Genomic DNA, 22,224 nt, shown 5'->3' on the forward strand with positions numbered 1-22,224 from the left:
TATAGAAAAGAAAAAAAAAAAAAGATTTATTTCTACATTTTTTTTAACCCCTTCGCTTGCAAGCTCTTCGCAAGAAATTCGGAATGATCTCTATTTGAAGAATCATGTTAGTTTTAGTACCTGTGCAGTACCGTCGGGCGGCTCGCAACCTCCGATATCGGCGATGCATATTCACGATATCTACAGACAAAATGTTCGGTAGCCCGTAATCTGTTCCTTGATTGGTTAATTTAGTAGAGGGTGGTCAGGCCTGGCCATTTATCGTTGGCGACAAAATAATAACGTTAGCAAACATCCTAACATAAATACCACGGGAAAAGTGGAATAGCAAATATTGAAAAGAAAAGCCCCCCCCCCCCCCCCCTCCCTTTTCATTGGATTTTTTTGTGATATGAATATTAATTTCAAGAAATAATCTTTTTTTTTTTTTTCATTTCATCGCTTTTTCCTCTTTCTTCTTTATTGTGTAAAAAGGCAAAAATATGTGGATATGCAAACGATGGAACAGATGCGCCACGCTAGGAAAATACAAATACCTAGTATAATTGAATTTTTTTACGTTTCTGTCGACTGGAAATGGTCCTATTCGGTTCACGCGGATTTATTAATGCAGATTATATAATGAAAAAAAAAATTCCCTCCCCCATGTTGAGGGGTTGGGTTTTGTTTAATGTCTGCTTTGCCCAAGGCCATGGTAATCACATCCTGGAGCAGGACTCCCTAGGCTGGGATCTTTCACGGGCCCCTATATCATGAATTTATAACGTGAAAAATACTGAGAAGCGTCCCAGGCCATCTCGTCCATATTCCTGGACCCCAGGGCTGGAGATCTGTCAGCCCCACCCTCGGGGGGGGGGGGGCCTTGCAAAAGTTGGTTCCTGAGGTGGATACCCCGAGCAGGGCCGCAACTAGATACTTCGTCATCCGGGGCAAGCCGGTATTTTGGCGCCCCTTGATGTAGAAGAAACAGTTAAAAGGTGAATTCGGCGCCCCCTTCTGGTTCAGCGCCAGGGGCACCTGACCCACCTGCCCCCCCCTAGTTGCGGCCATAGCCCCCACATCCTGGAGTAGGGCCCCTAGGCTGGGATCTTTTACGAGCCCCTCCCGGTCAGACTTTCCACGGGTTCTTCTATAGTTAATTTATAGCGTGAAAAAGCAAAAATTATGAGAATTGTCTCGTGCCCCAGAGATAAAGCCCTGTCAGCCCCGCCCATGTGGGGGCCGTGGTTGCGGCCCTGAGATTCCAGCCGTAGGCATATATATATAATATATGAATTGACGTCATCGTGTTCTTCCAGATGTTCACGCCTATCGCCGTCTATGCTGGTGACCCATGTCCACCCACAATTACGGGTCTGACACAGCTCAGGATAATTCTTTTAACTTTTTTATATTTTTCACAGAACAAATTTACTGTGCGGGATGGGACGCCAAAGATCCCAGCCGAAGGATGTGGGGTAACCTATACATTTTTTGTGTAAGTTACCGTAAATGTAATAAATCCGGTGATTATGGACCATCATGGCCCCCACAGACTGAAGAAAGGTCCCTAGGCTGGGATATTTTGTGGGCCCGCAGACCAAACTTTTCATGGGTCCTTCAACAGTGAATTTGTAGCATGAAGGGCTGGATTGTCCCGGGCCCTACCTAACCTTGCGGGGCCATGGCGACCATTATATATTGCATATCATCGTGCCCTTCCCCCAGAACTTGTCTATGTATGCCTTAGACGGGTGGAACAGTGTCATCTTAGCACTAACTCACCCGAGCCTGGCGAGGTCGTCTTCAAATTTTCTTTAGTATACATGTAAATTCATAGGCAGACCATTTTTAGTCAGGTAGGACCTCAGAAAAATTTTGGCCAGACATCCACTCGCGCCTCAGGTAGCTGTTTAAGATCTGAAGTTCTCTTACATAGCCAGAAATTTTTTCTGCGGGGAGAGAGGAATCTATCCCTTTCAATGACCTTGTGCTTTGACTACACCCAGCATAATGTTAATTCTTGAAGCGGTTTCCAATTGGGCTGTTGAACTCTTGGGTGCTAGCAAGCAATAGGTGAGATGAGTTTTAAATCATTAATCTATAGGGAAATTCAAATTCATCTCGTTGCAGCCTTCGCTCCTCTGGACCATTTCATCACCCCCTCAGAAGTTATTGGTTGACAAGGAGGAAAAAAGTTAAAGTTTGGGAAACTGGGCTGATCACTTCCCCATGGTGTCAGAAGTGTTTCAATAATGTGGGTGATTGTCTTGAGCTTCACATAGGAAATTTTTTATTTCTGAATCGATTCTGGAATTATTTATTCTAATAATTCAGGATTCTCATCAATTTTGGAATTATCTTTATCATTAATTCTGAATTTTCGATTAGTTTTGGAATAATTTCTTAATTAAATTTTAGATTTCTTTCATTTATTTTAGAACTATTTCCTTCATTTATTTTAGAACTATTTCCTTCATTTATTTTAGAACTATTTCCTTCATTTATTTTAGAACTATTTCCTTCATTTATTTTAGAACTATTTCCTTCATTTATTTTAGAACTATTTCCTTCATTTATTTTAGAACTATTTCCTTCATTTATTTTAGAACTATTTCCTTCATTTATTTTAAAACTATTTCCTTCATTTATTTTAAAACTATTTCCTTCATTTATTTTAGAACTATTTCCTTCATTTATTCTAGAATTATTTCTTTTATAAATTCCGAAATTACAGTATTTATTTCTTCTTGCATAAATTCTGAAATTACTTTTTTCATTGATTTCGAAATTATTTCTTCCATTAAAATTCTCTGGAATAAATCGATTTTCAATGTTTTCAACTATTTTCAGAAAATGATCAGCGGGCCACACGTTCAAGACACCTGGTATAACGGAAAGGCTATACAGTACTTACCATAGCTTTTCTTTGTTTGTCACATCTTTTACTCTAAAACCAACGGGTTTTCTCTCCTCCTCATTTCTGATTACTTTATAACAGTAATTACTAGGAAGATCCTTCATTGCGATCAATGTGATTTGGTCCTGAGAAGCGCCTTTTGTTAAATTAATACAATTAAGCGTAAGATTAAAAATTAGTCAAGTATTTTACAGTAGAAAAGTATTGCACTGCATTAATATTTTTTATTTTTTCAAAAAAATTTTTTTTGCTCGATGAAGTCTCAAAATTTCCCACTTGGCCAAATTTTGGCCAATTTTTCCCACGAATATGGGAAATTTCTCACGAGTTACCATCACTGATAAAAAATGACACGACATGGAAAGAGAAATTAGCTAAGTAAAGGGAAAGTAGCCAAACAGATAGCGCTCCGGCACGGCAACTTTCGTTTCGCCCAATCAAAGCGCAGAACCTGGACTTTCGAACATTTTGTCTGTAGATATGGTGAACTTGCATTTCGACTCCATGTAGGAATATATGGCCCGCTTAAGGGCCAGGCATCCCCTTAAAATTTTTATTCTGGTTCTGGTTCTGGACTCCATGTAAACACAAGTGCATTTAAACTTTTGTCTTTATAACGATTAACCTACAAATTACAATCCCCCACATTAAAAAAATGAGATGAAAAAATTTGAAGACAAACATTTTAGGCAACAAAAGTTAAAATGAAAGAATAGTTTTATGATTTTTTTCGATCGGAATGAACTCGTTGAACCTAATTTCATACAACCACTATAATTTCTCGGAATTTCGTTGAATTCAAGTGGCAACACTCTGGTTCTCTCGTCTGCTTTTTCTACAAGTTTCTGTTTGCGTGAAGCGCCAGTTGAAATATTTTAGCGCCATTCATAAAGGAATTCACGCTTCTTCAGGAACGTTGTGATAATTTTTACTCCTCGTGAAATAATTATCAAATAAATTATCATGAATAATTTCAGGATAATTAAGCATTACGAAGGTAAAATAGAATTTTATATTCTTTCCGAAAATAAACAATCGTCACTTGAATTTAAACGATTTTGTGTACGTTTTTTAGCATTTGATAATCGAGAAATTCTTGTTTCCATAAAATCGAAAATTTTCGATTTTAATAATTAATATGTGAATTTATCCATGGCCCCACATTCTAACATTCTGTTTAGCCAAGATCGTTGGGGGGGGGGGGGGGCAGGCAGAGGCCAGTATTTTTCACCTGCCCATGGAAATTGTTAAATTGTTTTAAAATGTGGAAATAGGAAAGTGTGAGGTTCATCTCTTTTGCGTGGGCTTAAGCTCTGCTAAACCTTTCCCCATGTGCGGAGTCATCTCTTAAAAGCATCATAGTCCCCCCCCCCTCCTACCAGGCAAAGCAATTTTTTTGAGACCCCCCTTCCTGGTGCCAACCATATACCTGCCTATCAATTTATGTATTTACTTACCCTTGAAAATTATAACTCAATCTCATCATTACGAGGGCCCCTTCTTGAGGAACTGCCTACATGGGAGCTGCGCTTATCTCTTAAAGCTTGATCGATTGTGCAGATGAAATACTTAACAAAAATTCATGTTTTCAAAAATTTCCCGGACTTAAAGGAATAAAACATGGAAAATTAATTCAATATTGATTTCAAACCACTTTTTATTTGCTCTTAAAACTGATGCGTACACCCGCTCAGGTTAACCAATAGAATGCCCTCTAGGGCAGTCTTCAATCTTTTTACACCCACAGACAGGTGAAAATAGTATGAGCGATTTGCAGACTTGCTGATGGCTAAGGTAAATTAAAATCAATATAGAGACAGTATTTAATTTATTAAATTTAAAAGTACAGTATTAAAAAAAGTGTCCTAGGGCAGTCTTCAATCATTTTGCACCCGCAGACCGGTGAAAATAGTTTAACAATGTCAAGAACCGGAAAAAATAAATATAAGTAATTTGCAGACCTGCTGATGGCTAAGGTAAATTAAAATCAATATAGAAACAATATTTTATTTATTAAATTAAAAAGTACAGTATTTAAAAAGTTACAGCTAAATGTTTCATGGACTGGCAGGAAATTCCAGCAGTTAAAGACCACTGCCTTAAGGTTCCACGCTTCAAGCAGCCCACAGGCAAGCTAATTAGATTTCAGAAAAGATTAATACCTGTGAAGAGGTGCCGATAAGTTGAAAACACTGTAGTGGGAGGCAGGGTTCAGGGGATGCTAGGTTCGTACATGTGAGAGAATTGTGAGCTCTTTCTTGAAATAATGAACAATATTATTGTATAAAAAATCTTGTACTTACGTAAATTATTTTCATATTTATAAATTGGACTTGAGGGTACTTCAGGGATGTTAGCTCGAAACAATTTTTTCATCTACAATGTAGGCTAAATGAAAATCAAGGAGAAAAATTTATAAGCAAGGTTTAATTTGGAAAATGAAAAAATTGGTCATAACAGATGGTTTTGAAATAGTAAGGCTGTTATTTCTGAACAGTGTGTCATGGCACAGGGTATGATGTCAAGGTGCACTACTAAACCATAAAGAACTACTAAACCGTATCTGCACCTATATGAACATTCTCTATGTAATTTTTCATGAAACGGTATATGCCAGAATATGTGTTCTGAGTGTGTGTAGTCCTAACATATTTATGTTGTCAGATTTATGAGTACTAAATGTTCTATTGATGCTGTCATCTGCCTTCCACATTTGAAATAAAAATGACAATTGCCTGAATTTTTATGTTATGTAAGTATTGTGTTGAAGGCCTGCACGCTCTTTGTGACAAAAGCCTTTTCAAATGGGAGACCAGCTTCTATTGGTTTCTTAACTGCACCTTATGAACGTTCCTGTGGGGAATTTCTAATGCATCAGTATATGTTGGAACAAATGTTCTGAGTATATGTGTAGCCCTAATGTATGTAATTTGTCAGAGTTATACATGTTTTGTGTGTTCTAGTGATGCTGCCATCCAGCTTCCATGTTTTTGTGCTTATGTGATTATCGTATTGAAGGTCTGCCTGCTTTCAGTGGAGAGACTTTTTCAAAGGAAAAACTAACTCATGCTTGCATCTCAAAGTTAGAAAATCGTATAAAACCAACTTCAACTGACCACCACTGTGCCACCAATAGGGTTGAACCTGGATGATGTGGTAATAATAATGACTCTCACTGCGAGGATGCAATGAATCCAGCACTATTCCCATACAGCAGCAAATACACTAGGGTACTGCAAAATATTTTGGAGGTAAAATCATATATTAAAAAAACATAGGGATGCAAGTTTATGTAGATTCTGAAAAATAATTAATTAATGATCAATAAAATTTATTTAGAAACACTCATGCTTACTTTTGAATAGAATGTGTCAAAAATTCAGCATATTTATACAATAATATTTTCTGAGACCTATGCAAAAGAATGTGGGAGAGAGAATCTTGATACAATTTTTGTTCAAATTAATATAATCACTTATTGATTATTTCACCATTTGGAACAATTAAATGCAATGAAGTAATAAAAAAAAGACATTCTGTGTTCATGACAAAGAAATTTTAAATGTTAAATATATAAGGTCTCGCATATGTTTTTACTTAAAATCAGGGGTGCACAACCTCCAGCCCCTGTTGGCCAAATAGGGCCTTCAAAAAGTGTACATAAAAAATATCAATGCATGGAACATAAGCACATCAGTATGCGGCCAGTGAGCGATAGACATCTGACATACTCAGCCAACCGACTGGAAAAATTGTACCAATTGCTTTAGATGGTTTCCACATTATTATTTCATAATGAATTCAGTTTTAATATTTATTGAACCATTTTTCCCAGGCAAATTTTCTCAAGGCAAGATGCAAAGATTCCCAGCATCTAATAAGCGAAACAGTGCTCGGCAGCAGACAATTGAGGAATACTATTCTTCTCCTGGTAGTTCTTCTAGTGCTAGAGGATCTGGTATGCATCACTTAAGCGACAGAAATGCTCATTCTCGCATCCAGTCCATCTATAAGCCTCGTTCTCTCAGACCAGGCGGTCTAGGAAATATTCAAGAAGAGTTACCCAGAAGTGGGCCAGCCAACATTGCTATAGATGAAGATTTGTGGTGTGAGTATTAGAATAAACACATATATACCATCACTTTGTAATGAAAACCTCGTACATCATTTTTTTTTTCAAAAATGACTTTTTGACAGTTTTTGATTGAGAATACCATCTCACCTATTACAGCTTTTGAAAAAAAGATATCTGTAATGATCTGCTCTCTATAGAAAAAATAAATGTACACCATCTAACAAACCGATCAGTGTTCTAAAAATAAAGTTTTTATTTCTTCAATAAACCTTACTTTTCATAAATTTTAATATTTTTTAATGCCTCTTTATAAATGCACATATTTCTTTGTAGCAGCTGCTGTAAATGATTTCAATGAAAACTGGTCAACTCAACCTGTCAGGAACATTGGACCACCTCACAAGAATTTGATGAGTCGTCCTCATTCAAAAACGTATGTTCTATCATATCATTAAAAAGCAAAATTTAATGGATTTACCAAAAACTTATAAACTTTTCGAATGTTTTCAAATTATTTCTGTGTTGGGAATTATAAACAAATTATCAATAATTAAAATCATAAATATTTATATTTATTTTAAAGAAAAACAAAACGAAGCTTAAAAAAATAAAGCCTAATTATTCACTAACACTGTGAATCTATTTCCTTGGATATTTATGGCTATTGAACTCAATACAGACTTAAATGTGATCAACTGTTCTGTATAAATACTCGAAACATAAGCCAAAAAGTTGCAGTCATATTCCTTGTGAAAATTTTTCCTAGATTAGCTGGCTTATCAAAACATTTTGAGACAGAATTTCATTTTTATTTCTAGGTTTACTCGTGGACGTGAAAATAACTTTGGAGGAAGTGGAATCGCTGGTCCTGGGTACAGCTACCAACAAAATACATCTTACAAAGCCGTCCATCCTTTCAACAATTCAATTGATATGCACCACTATGATGATGAGGGGAAATTTCCTGATTTTGGTGATTTTTTTCAAGATGAGAAAGAAGAGTTTTATCAGCAGCCTCCTTCAAAAAAGAAGGTAAGGTAATTTATTTTTGGTTCACAGAGTTTTGATATATTGAGATTTCATGGTATAATTTTTTCTCTATTTTTAGTCATTGCAGCAGCCTGTTTCATCAAAACCCTTCAAACCTGCTACAGTGCACAGAGAAGTTGAAAATGGTGCTCCTCTACTGAAGTCATTGCATGAGAATTTCCCTCGTATGTTCACAGTTAGTGTTGCCAAGCTTCAAACATGGATGGAAAATGGTTCTTCAGTTAATGGAGAGATACTCTTTGAAATGTTTGGTAACCATTTTAGAATATTAAAAAAAAAAATCACTGAGACTTATACAAGAGAATAGACATATAAAATATAAAGTATTTACACATCTGAAAATAATAAAATGTAAACCTTTTATTTCATGATTAGCTTTTACAAAGATAACAATATAATAAATATAATATTTTTGATGCTTTGTGTTTTGAAAAAATTCATGATTCAATAGATTCTTGATTTAATGAACACACACTTCCTTAGCTCCTATTAGTCTGCTGAATCAAGGGTTTAATGTAGGGATTCTCAAACTTTTGTCGACCGCAGCTCACTTGCCCAATTCATGGTTGATCTGTAACTCTCCAGGATAGTTTTGTAGATATTTTCAGTTATAAAAAGAACCACTGCAAAGTATAAATAAGCACATAAAACAATATCTCTAGGTTGTTGCAATGCTCCTGACAAAGGTTGGCAATGCCCCCAAGAGTCGCGATGCACACTTTGAGAAACACTGGTAATATATAGGGTGATTACTTATATAATTTACTGGCAAATTCCTCATTTTACTGGCAAATCGTTGATCCTAGAGAGAGGCATACTTCCAGTTGGAAAAATTACCCAAATAATGTGTAGAACTCAAATACGTAATTCACGTTTCAAGTGGTTGTATAGTTATTAAAATTAAAAAATTAACTTTTTATACAGGCACCTATCCTCAAAAACTCAATTAGAATGTTGTTGCCCTGTCTCCTGAGATCAACAAGAAAAATGTTCGTGGAGATACAGTAAAACCTGTCTTCAACGAAATTGCAAGGGACCAAGATTTTTTTCTGCTGAACACGGGTTTCTGCTTAACAAAGGTTCAATTGATATAATATGTAAAATTATGTAATGATCTTGTGTTTGATGAAAATAAAATAAAAATAAATTAGTTGAAAAAAAAGATAAAGTAAATAATTTAAAATGGAGATAAAGTAAGTAAAAAATAATTAGTCTATAATTAATAAATACTGTATTTAGGTTTTGACAGCAGCTATAGAAAATTCCAGCTTACACTGTCTTTATTCTAAAATAGCATCTGTATACCTCCTTTTTAACTACCTCAAAAAATTTTCCAATTAGGATGTCAATATCTGTTGTGTCAGATTCAGTTTGTACATTATTGTCGATGTTTATGTAATCCACAGCATCAGGGCCATAAGTAAGAATTTTGTGAGGGGAAGAAAGAGAGCAACATGATTTTGTCGCCTCTACTACTGTGAAATTCAATGATTTTATGAGTGTTTTTGTTCCTATCTAAATTTTGCCGCAGGGCAGTTGCCTCCTTTGCCTCTCTGATTAATTCCAGCCCTGGTCAGCCTTGCCATCAGGGAATTCACGCAGCTTGCATACATTTTTGTGTCTTGCATATCACTTGGAAATTTAACCCTTACACTGATTTCTACCGTGGAGAGGCCTGTTTTTCCGAAACATTTTGTTTGTTTCAGAAAGCAACTGCTTTACTACACATGGTTTATCAAAACCACAGTATCAAATACAGAAACAGATTTTCACTAATTTAAGGGTGGATGATGTAGAACTCATAGATTGCATAAAAAGTTTGAGTGGAGCACACTTTAACATTTTGTATGATCCTTTGGTCTGTTGGTCACCAAATACTAAGTGTTTGTGTGAAATTTTCTGTTAAGACCATACAATTTTCCTTTCCATTTCCGTGTTAGACAGGTTTCATTTAATCCAGATTTTTAAAGTGTATCTTGGCATCGAAATCACGGGGGGCCACAATTTTTTACCGTTGAAGACAGGTTTCTGCTTCATAGGCATATGCAGAATTTTCTCAAGTGGGTTTCACGTTTTTTCCTGCAAAATAACACTATAATCTCGGCTTGAGGGGGGTTAGAATCCCAAAAACCCCCTTTGCGTACGCCAATGTTGCTTAATACAGGATTTGTTAAAGACAGGTTTTACTGTATCAGAATTCAAAAATTGAAGGAGAGCTTGGAAAGAACAGCATAAATAAGAGAAGTTGTATAAGAATATTGTCCATTAATTTTTTTGTTCCTTCCCAACTGTCCTCTGGTTTTGAAATCAAATATCTTAGTGAATATTGCACTTAGAAATGTGGAGGTTTTGTGGAGGTTTGTTGCCCATCAGGAAAGATAGGGAATCAACTTTTTTTAATAACCTTTGAGGACAGGGTGTTTATGTAAGAAGCTAATTCTTTTATTTTAATAACTATACAAACCCTTGCAACATGAATGACGTATCTAAGTTCTACCTATTATTTCGAAAACTTTTCTAATTGGAAGTATGCCTCTAGGATCAACGGTTTCCCCAGTAAAATGCAGCAAGGGGAATTACGTGTAATCACCCTGTACATATTAACATAATTAAGATAATGCTATTTAAATGTTTGAAACATATTTTAAGGTTCATCAAAACTCTGGTTACTTATGCCTACTGTGGAAAAACAAATATTTTCTATAAAAACAGATCTTATAATTACTGTTTAAGTAAAATGGGTCATTTTGTAATCTTGTGGTAACATTTTTGAAAAAAAAGTGTTTCCAATACACTGTGTATTACCCCAGTGGCAGGTATTTTGCGATTTCAAAACTAGTTTCTAAACACAGTTAATTTTTCTATATATTTTTTTCGAACTTATCTATGAGGTTAACTGTATATTAAAATAAAAAATGAAATAATTGCCAAAAAGGTTTTGAGAAGTCAGCATGTTCATTTTTTTTAAAATCAAACCAAAGGATATTCCAAATTTTATGCAGTAGGAAAGTATTTCGCTTATTATTCTGAATTTACAGGTTCTTAGCTTCACAAAGTGGTATTCTAAAAAGCAGTTTCCCAAACTTTTCTCTTCTACTGTCTGCTTTCTTTTCTCACAGTTTTCTCATCACCCTTTTTCCTGAGCGATCCCATAGAATCCTACTTTGTATCCATAGCTATGATCACTTCCCTGGTATGTTCAATCACCCTCTTTGGAAAATACTAACCTAAAGTAGGAGGTGTATAAATGTTTTTGCAAGTGGTCTGTATTTCACCCAGGCTTTTACCCTTGCAAGCTGTATGAGAGCTTTACATGGCAAATATGAATGAAGGGTTCGGCTGAATGATGGTCTATGTGGTTTTTTAAACTTTAGAGGAGACACATTAAAAGTCATCGCTGAATTAGAGAAACATATTTTTTTTCCTGGATTGCAGCTGTGTAAAGTGGCATAGCAATGACATTTCTTGGTTTCTGCAGGAACTGACTTAACCCTTTAATCAGCAATGATGAGATATCTCGTCCCCATAAAAGTCTCTTATTTTAGCATTGACAAGCCCAGATATTTTTAAAAAATAATTTCTTAATGGAAAACGTTTCCCTATACCCATTAGTTTGCACTTACTGAAAATCGAAAGAAAACCTATTCAATTAAAAAAGATAAAGCATTTTGAAGGGGGATTTAGTGATTTCTAATTGCTGCTTAAACGGTTAAGGAACATGTAACAAAAGCTACATTTAACTTTATTGAGTTAAAAACCAAATTTTACTAGAAATGTTATATAGACAGAATGGAAAACACTGATAGTGTGCTTATCATTGTGCCAAAATCAGTAATGCATTTATATAATTCTATTTTATAAACACATCAAATTAAAACGCAGCCCTTGTTATAGCATATTTCAAAATAATGATATGGCTTTGCAGAATTAAACTTTCCAATAAATCTGGTTGTGCTGCAAATTACACATACTTTTCAACTACTTCTGCTGATGAAGAAACAAAATGTTTTCATTTTCATTCTAATTTGACCCTTCATATTTAGAGGACAACAATTTTGTGCACAGGTGGCAAAATGTTATGTCACGTTTTCAAAATTTTACGTGGCAGTGATTTCAAGATTTAAGATGCCACAAAAAAACGCTAAGTTGTTTTACATGAGCAAACACATTACCATTCTTTTCTCATAAACTGAAAGAAAGACTCCCTCTTATTTTGCCACCTTCTAAGTATTAACAAATGAGACTCCAGAATGGGAAAAACTCAATTTTTTGAAAAAAGTGACATAACATTTTGCCAACTAAGTAGACAATTATATTAAAATATTAAATTTTGTTTATAGAATGGAATTTAATGGAATATTTGCCAGATTCTAAAACATGGTGCATACTAAAACATTCCATTTCAATGTTCTTGAATTAGAATACACCAGTTTTTAATCTGACAATAATTCATTAATTACATGTGGAAAAGACAATGACCTGTTGCGATAAATAACATCATACATGTATAATAAATCTTGATACAGGTATCTTGGATTCGGTCAGCAAGAATTCCCAGCTCCAAGCCAAGCATTTTGTTATCAAAGGCCAGCAAAAAGGAAAAGTGGATTGCTCTTTCTATGAAATGGTGAGTGAATATAGATATCTGAAATTTATGCTGATGGTGTTATAAGTTTGAAAAAATAAGAGTACATGATTAGAATAAAATAATATATTTGATGATGGTTTTCTTTTTAAAATGATAAACATTTAGGAGATTACACAGTATATCCTGACCTAAATGCAATCGATAGCTTAGAAAACATGTTAGAGAGGAAACTAAGGAGTCATTTGACCATCAGATTTTTGTGAAACAATCATTGTGCTTATAGCTTTCACATGAAGGGAAGGGGCTTCAACCAGGAGGGGAGTGGCAGAGGAGGCATGATGAATCTCTTATTACTTCTTTTTTACACTGTAAATGAACTATGTCTGCGGAAGATGCCAGCTTTTGGGCACAGTTGTAAGATGTGAGAGTTATGGGTGTAGCAGTTAAGAAAGTTACACAATAGGATTTAATTTGAAGTTAACAAAAGAGATAATATTGTATAAAAAAATGGCTATTTTTAGTTAAGTACTTTAGCATAAATCTAACGGAATCATCTTGTAATTCATTTGCAATATTTCTTTCGTCACTGACCTTGCTTTCACTAGCTTAATCTTTGCGTATATTTTAATATATACATGTTTAAAATAATTTTGGTTGTTACTGGGTGTGGGAGGTTTTTAAGGAGTCTTTTAATTTGTGGCAAACTTTATTAAATCCCTAAGAAAATGTTATACAGCAGCCTAGCTACTTTTTTCATAAAATGGAAGTGTAAAATTTCTGAAGTTTTGCATCACTACAAATTGATTGATTTATTCAATACTTATTGATATTGATTTGTTCACTTGTATTTCCTGCTTAATACAAATGCCACAAAATGCCCAATGAAGTGGCTGAAAAAATATGGCCATAAAAAATATGAATGTCGAATATACAGGGGGCTGGACAAAATGAAATGAACACCTGTGAAATGAGACAAAATCTTTATTAATAGGCTGTTGGTCCTCCTTTTGCATTAATTACAGCTTGTATCTGTCGTGGGATGGTCAAATACAAGTCATGCACAAGAGTCGCAGGGATACGTGGCCACTCCTCCTGCAAAAAGGTCACTAATTCAGAACGTGTCTTTGGAGGTGGAAACGTACTCCGCAGTTTGGCCTCCAAAATAACCCACAAAGGTTCAATTATATTAAGATCAGGGGACTGAGCGGGCCACACGAAGTGTTTCAGTTCATCATTGTGTTCATCAAGCCAGTCTCCGACAATTCCAGCAGTGTGAACGGGCGAATTATCGTCTTAGAACACGGGTCGAGAATCAGGAAACAAATATTGCACCATTTGAAGATGGTCCGCCAGAATACTGACATAAATCGCTGCATTAACCCGCCCATCCAGGACAACAAGTGGGCTGAGACCACGGTGAGGTATCACGTCCCACAGCATCACTGATCCCCGTCCATGCTTAACAGTAGGAAGGAGGCAATCAACATCATAGGCTTGTGCTGGCATTCTATAAACGTAAACACGTCCGTTAGTCTGAAATAATGTGAAGGACGATTCGTCTGACCAGATCACATTCTCCCATTGTTGTTGTGTCCAATTCTTATGTTCATGACACCATGTTCATCGTTTCAAGGCATTGCATGGTGTCACCAATGCTTTTGGAATAGTCACTCTACCTTGTATGTTTGCTGCATGCAGTTCACGGTGGATAGTTTTTGTTGATACATCTTCCTGTAGATGCGTGTTCATCTCAGATGTTATCTGGGATGCTGTTATCTTGTGCTTTCTGGCCACAATCCGCTTCAAAACCCTTCTGGGTCTATCAGCCATCTTCGACTTCCGGTCACTGTTATGCTTGGTGGATGATGTCTTTTTCCTATTTGCTATAGGCTGGCATTACCATCGACAAAATACTTCTCCCAACACCAACAAGGGTGGTCGTTTTCATTACTGTGGCCCCGGCAAGACGGGCTCCAACAATCATGCCTCTTTCGAAATCTATGAGGTCAGCCGTAACAAAGTTTTAACACCGCAATATACATCGCATCTGAATGCTATCACTGCTACGACTAGACTGATGTGTGCATATTATCCTCCACTAAGTGGAACTCTTCCCTGGCAGGCGTATACGACAGGTTCCCTCGAGTGTTGTTTTTTGCACAGGTGTTCATGTTATTTTGTCCAACCCTTGTATATCTAAACTATATCAAAAATACAGTAACCCAATAAGAGCAATAAAAAACTGATAATTATGAAAAAAATATAAATATACAACCTATTAAAAATTATGGTTGTCTCATCTAAATATGGATAGCTTCTCGATTTATCCCAATATGTTTATTGTATTTCTTTTTATTGTGTCAGTTGTGTTATAATTCACGACCCTCAGGGGTAAACTATTCCATTTATTAAAAAAATGGTAATTGAAGTAAAAAGTTTAAGGCACAGAAAAAAAATAATAAAATAAATAAAATGCATATACATTTATTTTCTTCTTAAGGTCTTTAAGTTAGATATCACAATTGATGTATTTTATTCAAATTTCAAAGGATCGGACCTTGTCTCTGGACAACACTGGAAAGTGGCAAAGGTAAGAAAAAGTTTCTAAACAATGGTTTGTTACAATACTTCTGAAATTATAATTAATTTCCAATGCATATTTAGAATTTCTGATTTAATTTCAATAATGTACAGTTGAAAAATCATTTTTAGTTTATGAATGCGCATGGATAAAATATACGTCATAACTCATATCATTAACTGGCATGTATCACTTAAAACCTAAAAATAAAACATTTACAAAAAGTATAAATAGAGAATTAATATTATTTGCTTCTAAATTTTCTACTTAGATGTATTGGATTATTGAGGAAGGGAACCAGCTCATTTCAGTGCCTTAGTATTCGCTCTGCAACTGCTGATGAGCTGCGTGTACTGGATAGAATCCTTAGTGCTAACAGCCGTGCAATGGCTATCTTCCTACGCTCAAAGATTTAAGGACTAAAATATTCAACCAGGTTGTCAGCAATTCACAATTGTATTTATTTTTTATTCAAATATTCACAGCTGCTGTACACCTTAAAATTTCATGAAAAGAAGGTAAAGTTTTCTCAAACAATATATTTATATATATTGTGTATAACTTACCCAATTTTTTTTTCTTAAATTGTTTGATAACAGTTTGGTGACCTAGGCTATAAATTTATATTAGAATATTTGTGTTTTCCTGTGTAACGAAATATGCATCTAAACTAGTCAGAATTGACTAGTTTAGATGCATATTTTGTGTATATGTATATCGTATTGTATGTGGGGGAGACGGGGCAAAAAATGTATACACTGTAAAATAATAAATATTATTCCAAAATATAATTACTACTAACATTCCCATGAAAAGTAAACTACCTAAGAGGTTTTGAATTTCAGATTCAATGTAGGTGTTGAAAATGGCCATATTCGGCACTGCAGATGCTGTTGCATTACTTCACAACCTAAATTATATAATGCAATCTAGTGCAATAGCTGTTCACTACATTTCAATGTTTTTGCTTATTGTGAATCAGTGTGGGCTAGCTTTCTTCAATAACTGTCATCATTTAAGACCACCCTCTATAGATAAGAGTTGAAAGATATCGGGTCCAGAGACCAGGTTTGAACACAAAAACACCTTTGGCTTATCCGTCATTCAAGTAGAGTTTTATTAAAATATACCCTGATGGTAGTGGATCAGGCCTGGTAAGCACATTTGTGGTATTTTACCTCATTGTTTGGTTTGAATTGTTATTATTAAATCAACACTCTTGCCCTCAATTAGAAATTTGATTTGATATTGAAATATAAATTATATTGAAGTTTTAAAAGATATTAACGAATAAGGAGTATATACATTTTTTTTTCAGTGTGTACACTTTTATTAATTTATGTTTTCAAGTTGTTAACATTAAGCCTTGAATGCATTCCTCTGTGTTGAGCAATATCATGTTCTTTGACAGCAAATACACCAGTGAAAGAGTTATGGATTTTTTTTAGAACCACAATTAATAATATGAGGAAAAATATGTAAGATATTTATAAATTTATTTAGGTAATATCATGAGGTGACATACTCTTACATGTTTATATTAGTGTACATGTTTGTACACTAATAATTATAATTGGTTCCAAAAATTTGTTATAATTTTGAATAATTACAATAATTAAAAAAATTTTTTTTACATATTTATAACATGGAGTATTGTCTGTCTTATTGTCTATTTCTAAGTTATTTCAATTACAATTTATTTCTGTGATATAGGTGAGAAATAAATTGAGATTAGTAAAATTCTCATTTTCTTTCAGTTGTAAAAGAAGAAATGTAAATGTACAAGTAGTTTCCTTTGTTTTTCCTCCCACATGGTTTTAAATGGCTTTGTTCGTACGGGTTGGTTCACCGATAGATGCATTTTATTTCCCATATAACAATTTGAATTATTATTTTTTCACTTAAAATGTTAATATATAATTATTGTGATGTTATATAAATCACAATTCTCGTAAAATTTTAAAGTATTTGTTTTCAAATCAGAACTGTTTATTGAATTTTAGTTCAATAAACAGTTATAATATAATAAACAGTGCAAATAAAGCTTTTTCATGGGTGGAACAATAGCTTTATGCTTTAGTGGGATATTCTAAGTGGCTGAGTATCTAATTGTTCTAAAGACATTCGATTTGGATAATATGAACATGTAATTGTCCTTATCTCTAATTGGCCTATAATTTGGATAAAATTGAAAATTCCTGGAAACAGATCATGTTGTTTACAATTGCAAATCATTTCAGGGGATTAAAATCTAATGATTCATACACTTCAATCACTGGCTTAATTGTTTGATTCCCTTACTTGAAACTATCACGTCACATGAAACCATAATTCTCTTGTGGGGGGGACTGATATAGGGCTTTAGCCCGAGTGAATTTATTACAGTATTTTGTTTTGTTTTTTTACTATAAATTTACACTATGTTCTAAAAGGTGATGTACAAAATCATGCCAGTGAAAGAACCTGGCCTTAAAGGAAGCGGCTTCGTTTGGGGGTGGTGCAATTTTATTATAAAGAACCACATATCAGTAGTTCAAACTGTTCATCGCAGTACCCAGAGCAGAATGCTTTTGCATTGTCCTGCAATAAACCTTTAGCTGACTAAAAATGTTCTGCAGTAAAAATTCCAGATCCCCCTTAGAAAAATTGATGGCAGCATTACACAGAAAGAGTTAGATTCAAAACACACAAATTTCAACATGTATCAATTCGTTAGAGGTTCTGTGGAGAAATAAAGACAAAGTGTATCTGTGGTTTAGTAGTTGCAGTAACAATTCCCATAAGTGCTTTCTACACTTTTCTTGAAATTCTTCTCGAGATTGTTCTGCAGCAGCACTGATTGTTCTGATATGTACATTTATACATAAATTATATATGGCAATGATGAAAATTATAGGTATGCAAATATATATGTGTGGCAGGTCAGATGTAGAAAAAATAGACATAGCAATTCTGTTTTGGTAGGAAAAAATTATTGTTAATACAAAATAGATACCCAAATGGATGCCTATTCCCAACAGAACAAATCTGAGCGAGCAGGTGCAATGATTTTCCAACAAATTCCTCGAAAAGAATCTCAAGACTACCTCCGCTACGAGGCCCTCGAGCTTAGACTCACCTAAGATGACAATTGTGGACCAGGTTTGTAAAAGACAGCATCTAGTGAGATCTTGCCATCAATTACCATCTAACTGATGGTTTTCTGCCATTCTTCCTCTTCAAAGTATAGCATAAACTCAGCCTATTGGATGTGAACAAAACATACTCTGGGGCTTCCCTCTCAAACGGCCCATTGTATGGGCCATGAGATGACAAACCGTAAAGGGGATTTTAATATATATAACTCTATGAATACATGATCAGAGCCACCAAAATTGATATCATAGGGTAAAGCAGCCAAAAAGCAAGCAGCAAAGTAGCTGGTCCTCTTCCAACTCCAGCCGGATTTTGTCAGCAACTTCGCGAAGCGCTTGGCTGCAACATACTCATTATACAAGTGCACCCATAGATATAAACATGTAGATATTTGTTATTAACTCATTTCCCCATCACATTTATTTATATTTTAACATTATTATGTGTCAATCACTCAGCCGAGTCCACAGTTATGTACACCAATGGATCCGTTATTCTATGCATAGAATGAATATACTCAACATAGTTTTTGCTGAAGCTCTGTACCTGTTCACCAAGTTTAAAACTACCAACCTTCAGACATCTTGGGAATGGGCAGCAGATACACTATATTTATAGCTAGATTGCTGTCTCATTAATTGCTTCATTTATAATTAATTTTGACATCATCAGCCCTCTTTCATCTGAACTGCTATACAACAAAATGATATTCTTGTTAATTGCTTTCATCTATATTTGGAATTACAGATCGCATCCTCCGTATTGGCTGTCTCACATAAGAGGTGCACCACTAGAAGTTCTGAAGTTTCTGAAGCCAGGGAAACTGAGTAAAAATGGCACAGTCTTTATTAGTTCACCTCCATATCTTGTACTTCATGAACCAGGATGGAAAAAAAATCAAATTTTTAGTGATGATTCTAGTAGCAATAAAGATTATATCCTACACCATTAATCTCTGCTATAAAAGGAGAAATAAAAGAAAATTATGGGTATATCCGACATTGAAAATGATTTGTTGTAGATTATTTGTTATATTTATTGATTAGTATGTACGCTTCGTATGCCATTCCTTTAATAAAGTGCCTGAGTGTTTAAACCTAATTAGTTTGTGATGCGCAATTCAAACAAATGGTCCTGGTCGGGAGTATGTTACATTTATGTATAAGTATAATATAAAATTTTTTCAAACATATTAAAATGTTGTAAGTCATTAAAAAGAATCAGACAAAAACAATTTTTCTCACACAGCCTGGTACAGTTGATGCTTGATTTTATGAACCTGCAATTTATGAACACACTCTTTTTTTTGCCAGCTGTGTCCCAACAGCATGCCATAGAACTAATGTTAAAATCTGCCCTAGTTTACGAATTCTCATTTTTATTCTCTCGTGTCTTAGGGGCATAGGCGGAGATAGACTTGGAAGTCTGAGGGGGGGGGGGGCAAGGTCATTATTGCTGGGGGGCACGATGATGATGTCAATTCATATATACACATACACATTAGATCTGCCCACTCCACATTTGATGCTGGGGGGTGGGGGGCAATTCCCCATGCCCCCGTATCTCCGCCCATGCTTAGGGGCCATTCAAGTATTACATAAGCAGATTTTTAGCCATTTTTGACCCCCGCCCCCTTTTCAGCAGCTTAGAATATTTCACATCTTCAGAAAGGGAGGTTGATGACGTAAGCAATCTTCAAACCCTTCCCTTTGTCATCAAAAGTCAGCAAATCCCCTTCCCCCTTCTATACTGATGTAATACTTGAATGATCCCTTCAGAGAAAACAAGGATAAAGGTGGGGAGGTAAAATGGTCACCATTTTGTCATCACCAACATGAAAATCCATATTTGATAGTTTGTGGGGTTGATGATGAAGTGAAGATGCATTGGCAATGTAATTCACCTTTTGTGTATTATGATTGGATAAACCGGTGGTTTGAAAAATAGTATGATATATTCGTTTATTTTGTAATACAGTTTCTAAGTCAGGAGTTCATTGAAATAACTGCTGTTTGTCTACTTTCCTCTTCGCAATTTCAACAAAACTGAAAAGATTGTGCTTGACAGTGAATGAAAAAAAAAGACTTCGAAATAAACTCTTGTGTGAACTCCTACTAAAGCCGGAATTACACTATAAAAGTTTGATAAAAGTCCTATTATAAAACTTGAAAAATGCAGCCAATAAGGTCAATGGCTCCATTTTCTAGAATGTAACCAATAACCTTATTGGTTAGATTTTTCAAGTTTTATAAAAGGGGTTTTATCAAACTTTTATAGTGTAATACCAGCCTAAGACAGAAATTGTCATACATAAGGTACAAAGTCCGAAAAGTAGATCAGGGAGTACTCTTATCAAAGATCCGTAAAAGTTTGTTTCTGCGGCAAGTGGATCCAGCGGTATTCCCCCAAATATATATCTATATATATAATACTGATTTTCTGTGTGCATGTTCTCCATACAAATCTGCAATTTTAGACCGATCGTAGGCTAATTTTGCATATATACCAAACGGCCCGGATTGAATGATATAGGCTACTTTAAAAGTTTGCCAGAGCTGGGCAAATGCCCCAAATGAGCAAAAAACTGTCTGGCAACGATGATTCCTGGGCGTCAACAATCACTTTCGGAATGTTTACTTTGGTTCCCAAGCAATGCGTTTCAAACATGCATATGCCTTTACAATGGTTTGTCACTTCTTTAATGCTGCCAGTTTTATATATATAATAGTTTATTCCTTTATAATTGTTTGTTACTTTTTCAATCCTCCCAGTAATTAAAGAAGCAGCGCTGGGTATTATATCTAGTGTATATATATATATATAGAGAGAGAGAGAGAGAGTTCGAAAAGGCACTTTTGCTTGGCAGAGGAAAATTAGAGTTAAAAATTCCAATTGATGAAATCTTCTGAAACAACAAACAAAATTATTTGCTTCAAAGTTAAACTTGAAGGATTTCAAAAGATCAGATGGATGTCAGTAGAAATTCAAGAAAAGACGGCCTGACTCTTCAGACACCATGCAGAGAAAGTGCAGCTGTGGATACAACTGCCACCAGTGAAGGAAAACTAAAATCAACTGAAATTACCGTAAAATTTTTGATTGAACACACAAAAATAAGTGATTTTTTGGAAATTATTAAATATTATTCATTTCATCATAGATATTGGTATAATAATATAGATCCGTTGCCTGGCATAGATCCAGGGAGAGGTGATGGAATGGGATCACCACCCAGAAGAGCCCAATTAATGTGGAAAATCAGGGTTCTGTCCTATAAAATACATGAATGAATGAATATCAGGGGCTCTGCCACCAGACTTATCCTGTTGTCGAGATCTCTTCCAGCCCAGCTTCGTGGCAGAGTCTGGAACAAAGTGAGTGCACCTAACAGTCTGGTGTGTAGCTAGTGTCGCCTGATATTTCAGTGCTGCCATCTATACTTCAAATTGTGAGTGAAGACTAATAATCGAATATTTGTAACGTTGTAGGCCTGCTGCTATCTCTAGCAAACTTGGAGATACAGTGTGCTTGACTGTAGTGTTTAAAATCTGGTCAAGTGACAAAATTTCCAACTGCGGTCAAAATGATTGATCAATGTAAAATTAATTTTAAAAAATGTCAGCATTTTTTTGCACTAAATGGTTTCTCTCGACAAATTAGGAAGTCACAGAGTGAAATTGTCAAATTATGAAAAATAATTATGTACTGGATGATCGAAGTTGAAAAAGTGGTCAGAATGACCGCTCTTTAATTCTATTGGTAAAGAGTTAAGAGAAGCAAAATATGGATTGTTTTCTTTTGAAGCCCAGACTTAAAAGTTTTCAGTGCACACATATTTAGTGAGTTAAGAGCAAGACGGCAATCAAAGATTTTTGCAAATTAATTTGATTATAAAA

General features: G+C 35.0%; 1 protein-coding gene across 4 annotated transcripts; it reads left to right on the top strand.

Moving 5' to 3' along the window:
• The first annotated feature begins 3,728 nt into the window (after positions 1–3,728).
• On the top strand, positions 3,729–19,375 carry LOC149085810 (uncharacterized). Of its 4 annotated transcripts, none has more exons than XM_089232229.1 (8): positions 3,729–3,896; positions 6,735–7,007; positions 7,308–7,407; positions 7,793–8,006; positions 8,083–8,275; positions 12,551–12,651; positions 15,162–15,202; positions 19,076–19,375. In XM_089232229.1, exons 1-8 carry the CDS (start codon positions 3,863–3,865, stop codon positions 19,278–19,280), a joined length of 1,161 nt encoding a protein of 386 aa, XP_089088355.1. In that variant the 5' UTR covers positions 3,729–3,862; the 3' UTR covers positions 19,281–19,375. The 4 variants fall into 4 exon arrangements, with proteins under 4 accessions (XP_089088355.1, XP_089088356.1, XP_089088358.1 ...); XM_089232230.1 differs by having other exon boundaries at positions 7,311–7,407; XM_089232232.1 differs by lacking the exon at positions 19,076–19,375 and adding an exon at positions 15,465–16,768 and having other exon boundaries at positions 3,731–3,896.
• Positions 19,376–22,224: the final 2,849 nt, after the last annotated feature.

This window comes from Pholcus phalangioides, unplaced genomic scaffold (assembly GCF_987345545.1).
Source record: "Pholcus phalangioides strain wild (caught in Gottingen) unplaced genomic scaffold, Ppha-v1.0 ptg000005l_1, whole genome shotgun sequence".
In the NCBI taxonomy this organism is placed as follows: Eukaryota; Metazoa; Arthropoda; class Arachnida; order Araneae; family Pholcidae; genus Pholcus; species Pholcus phalangioides.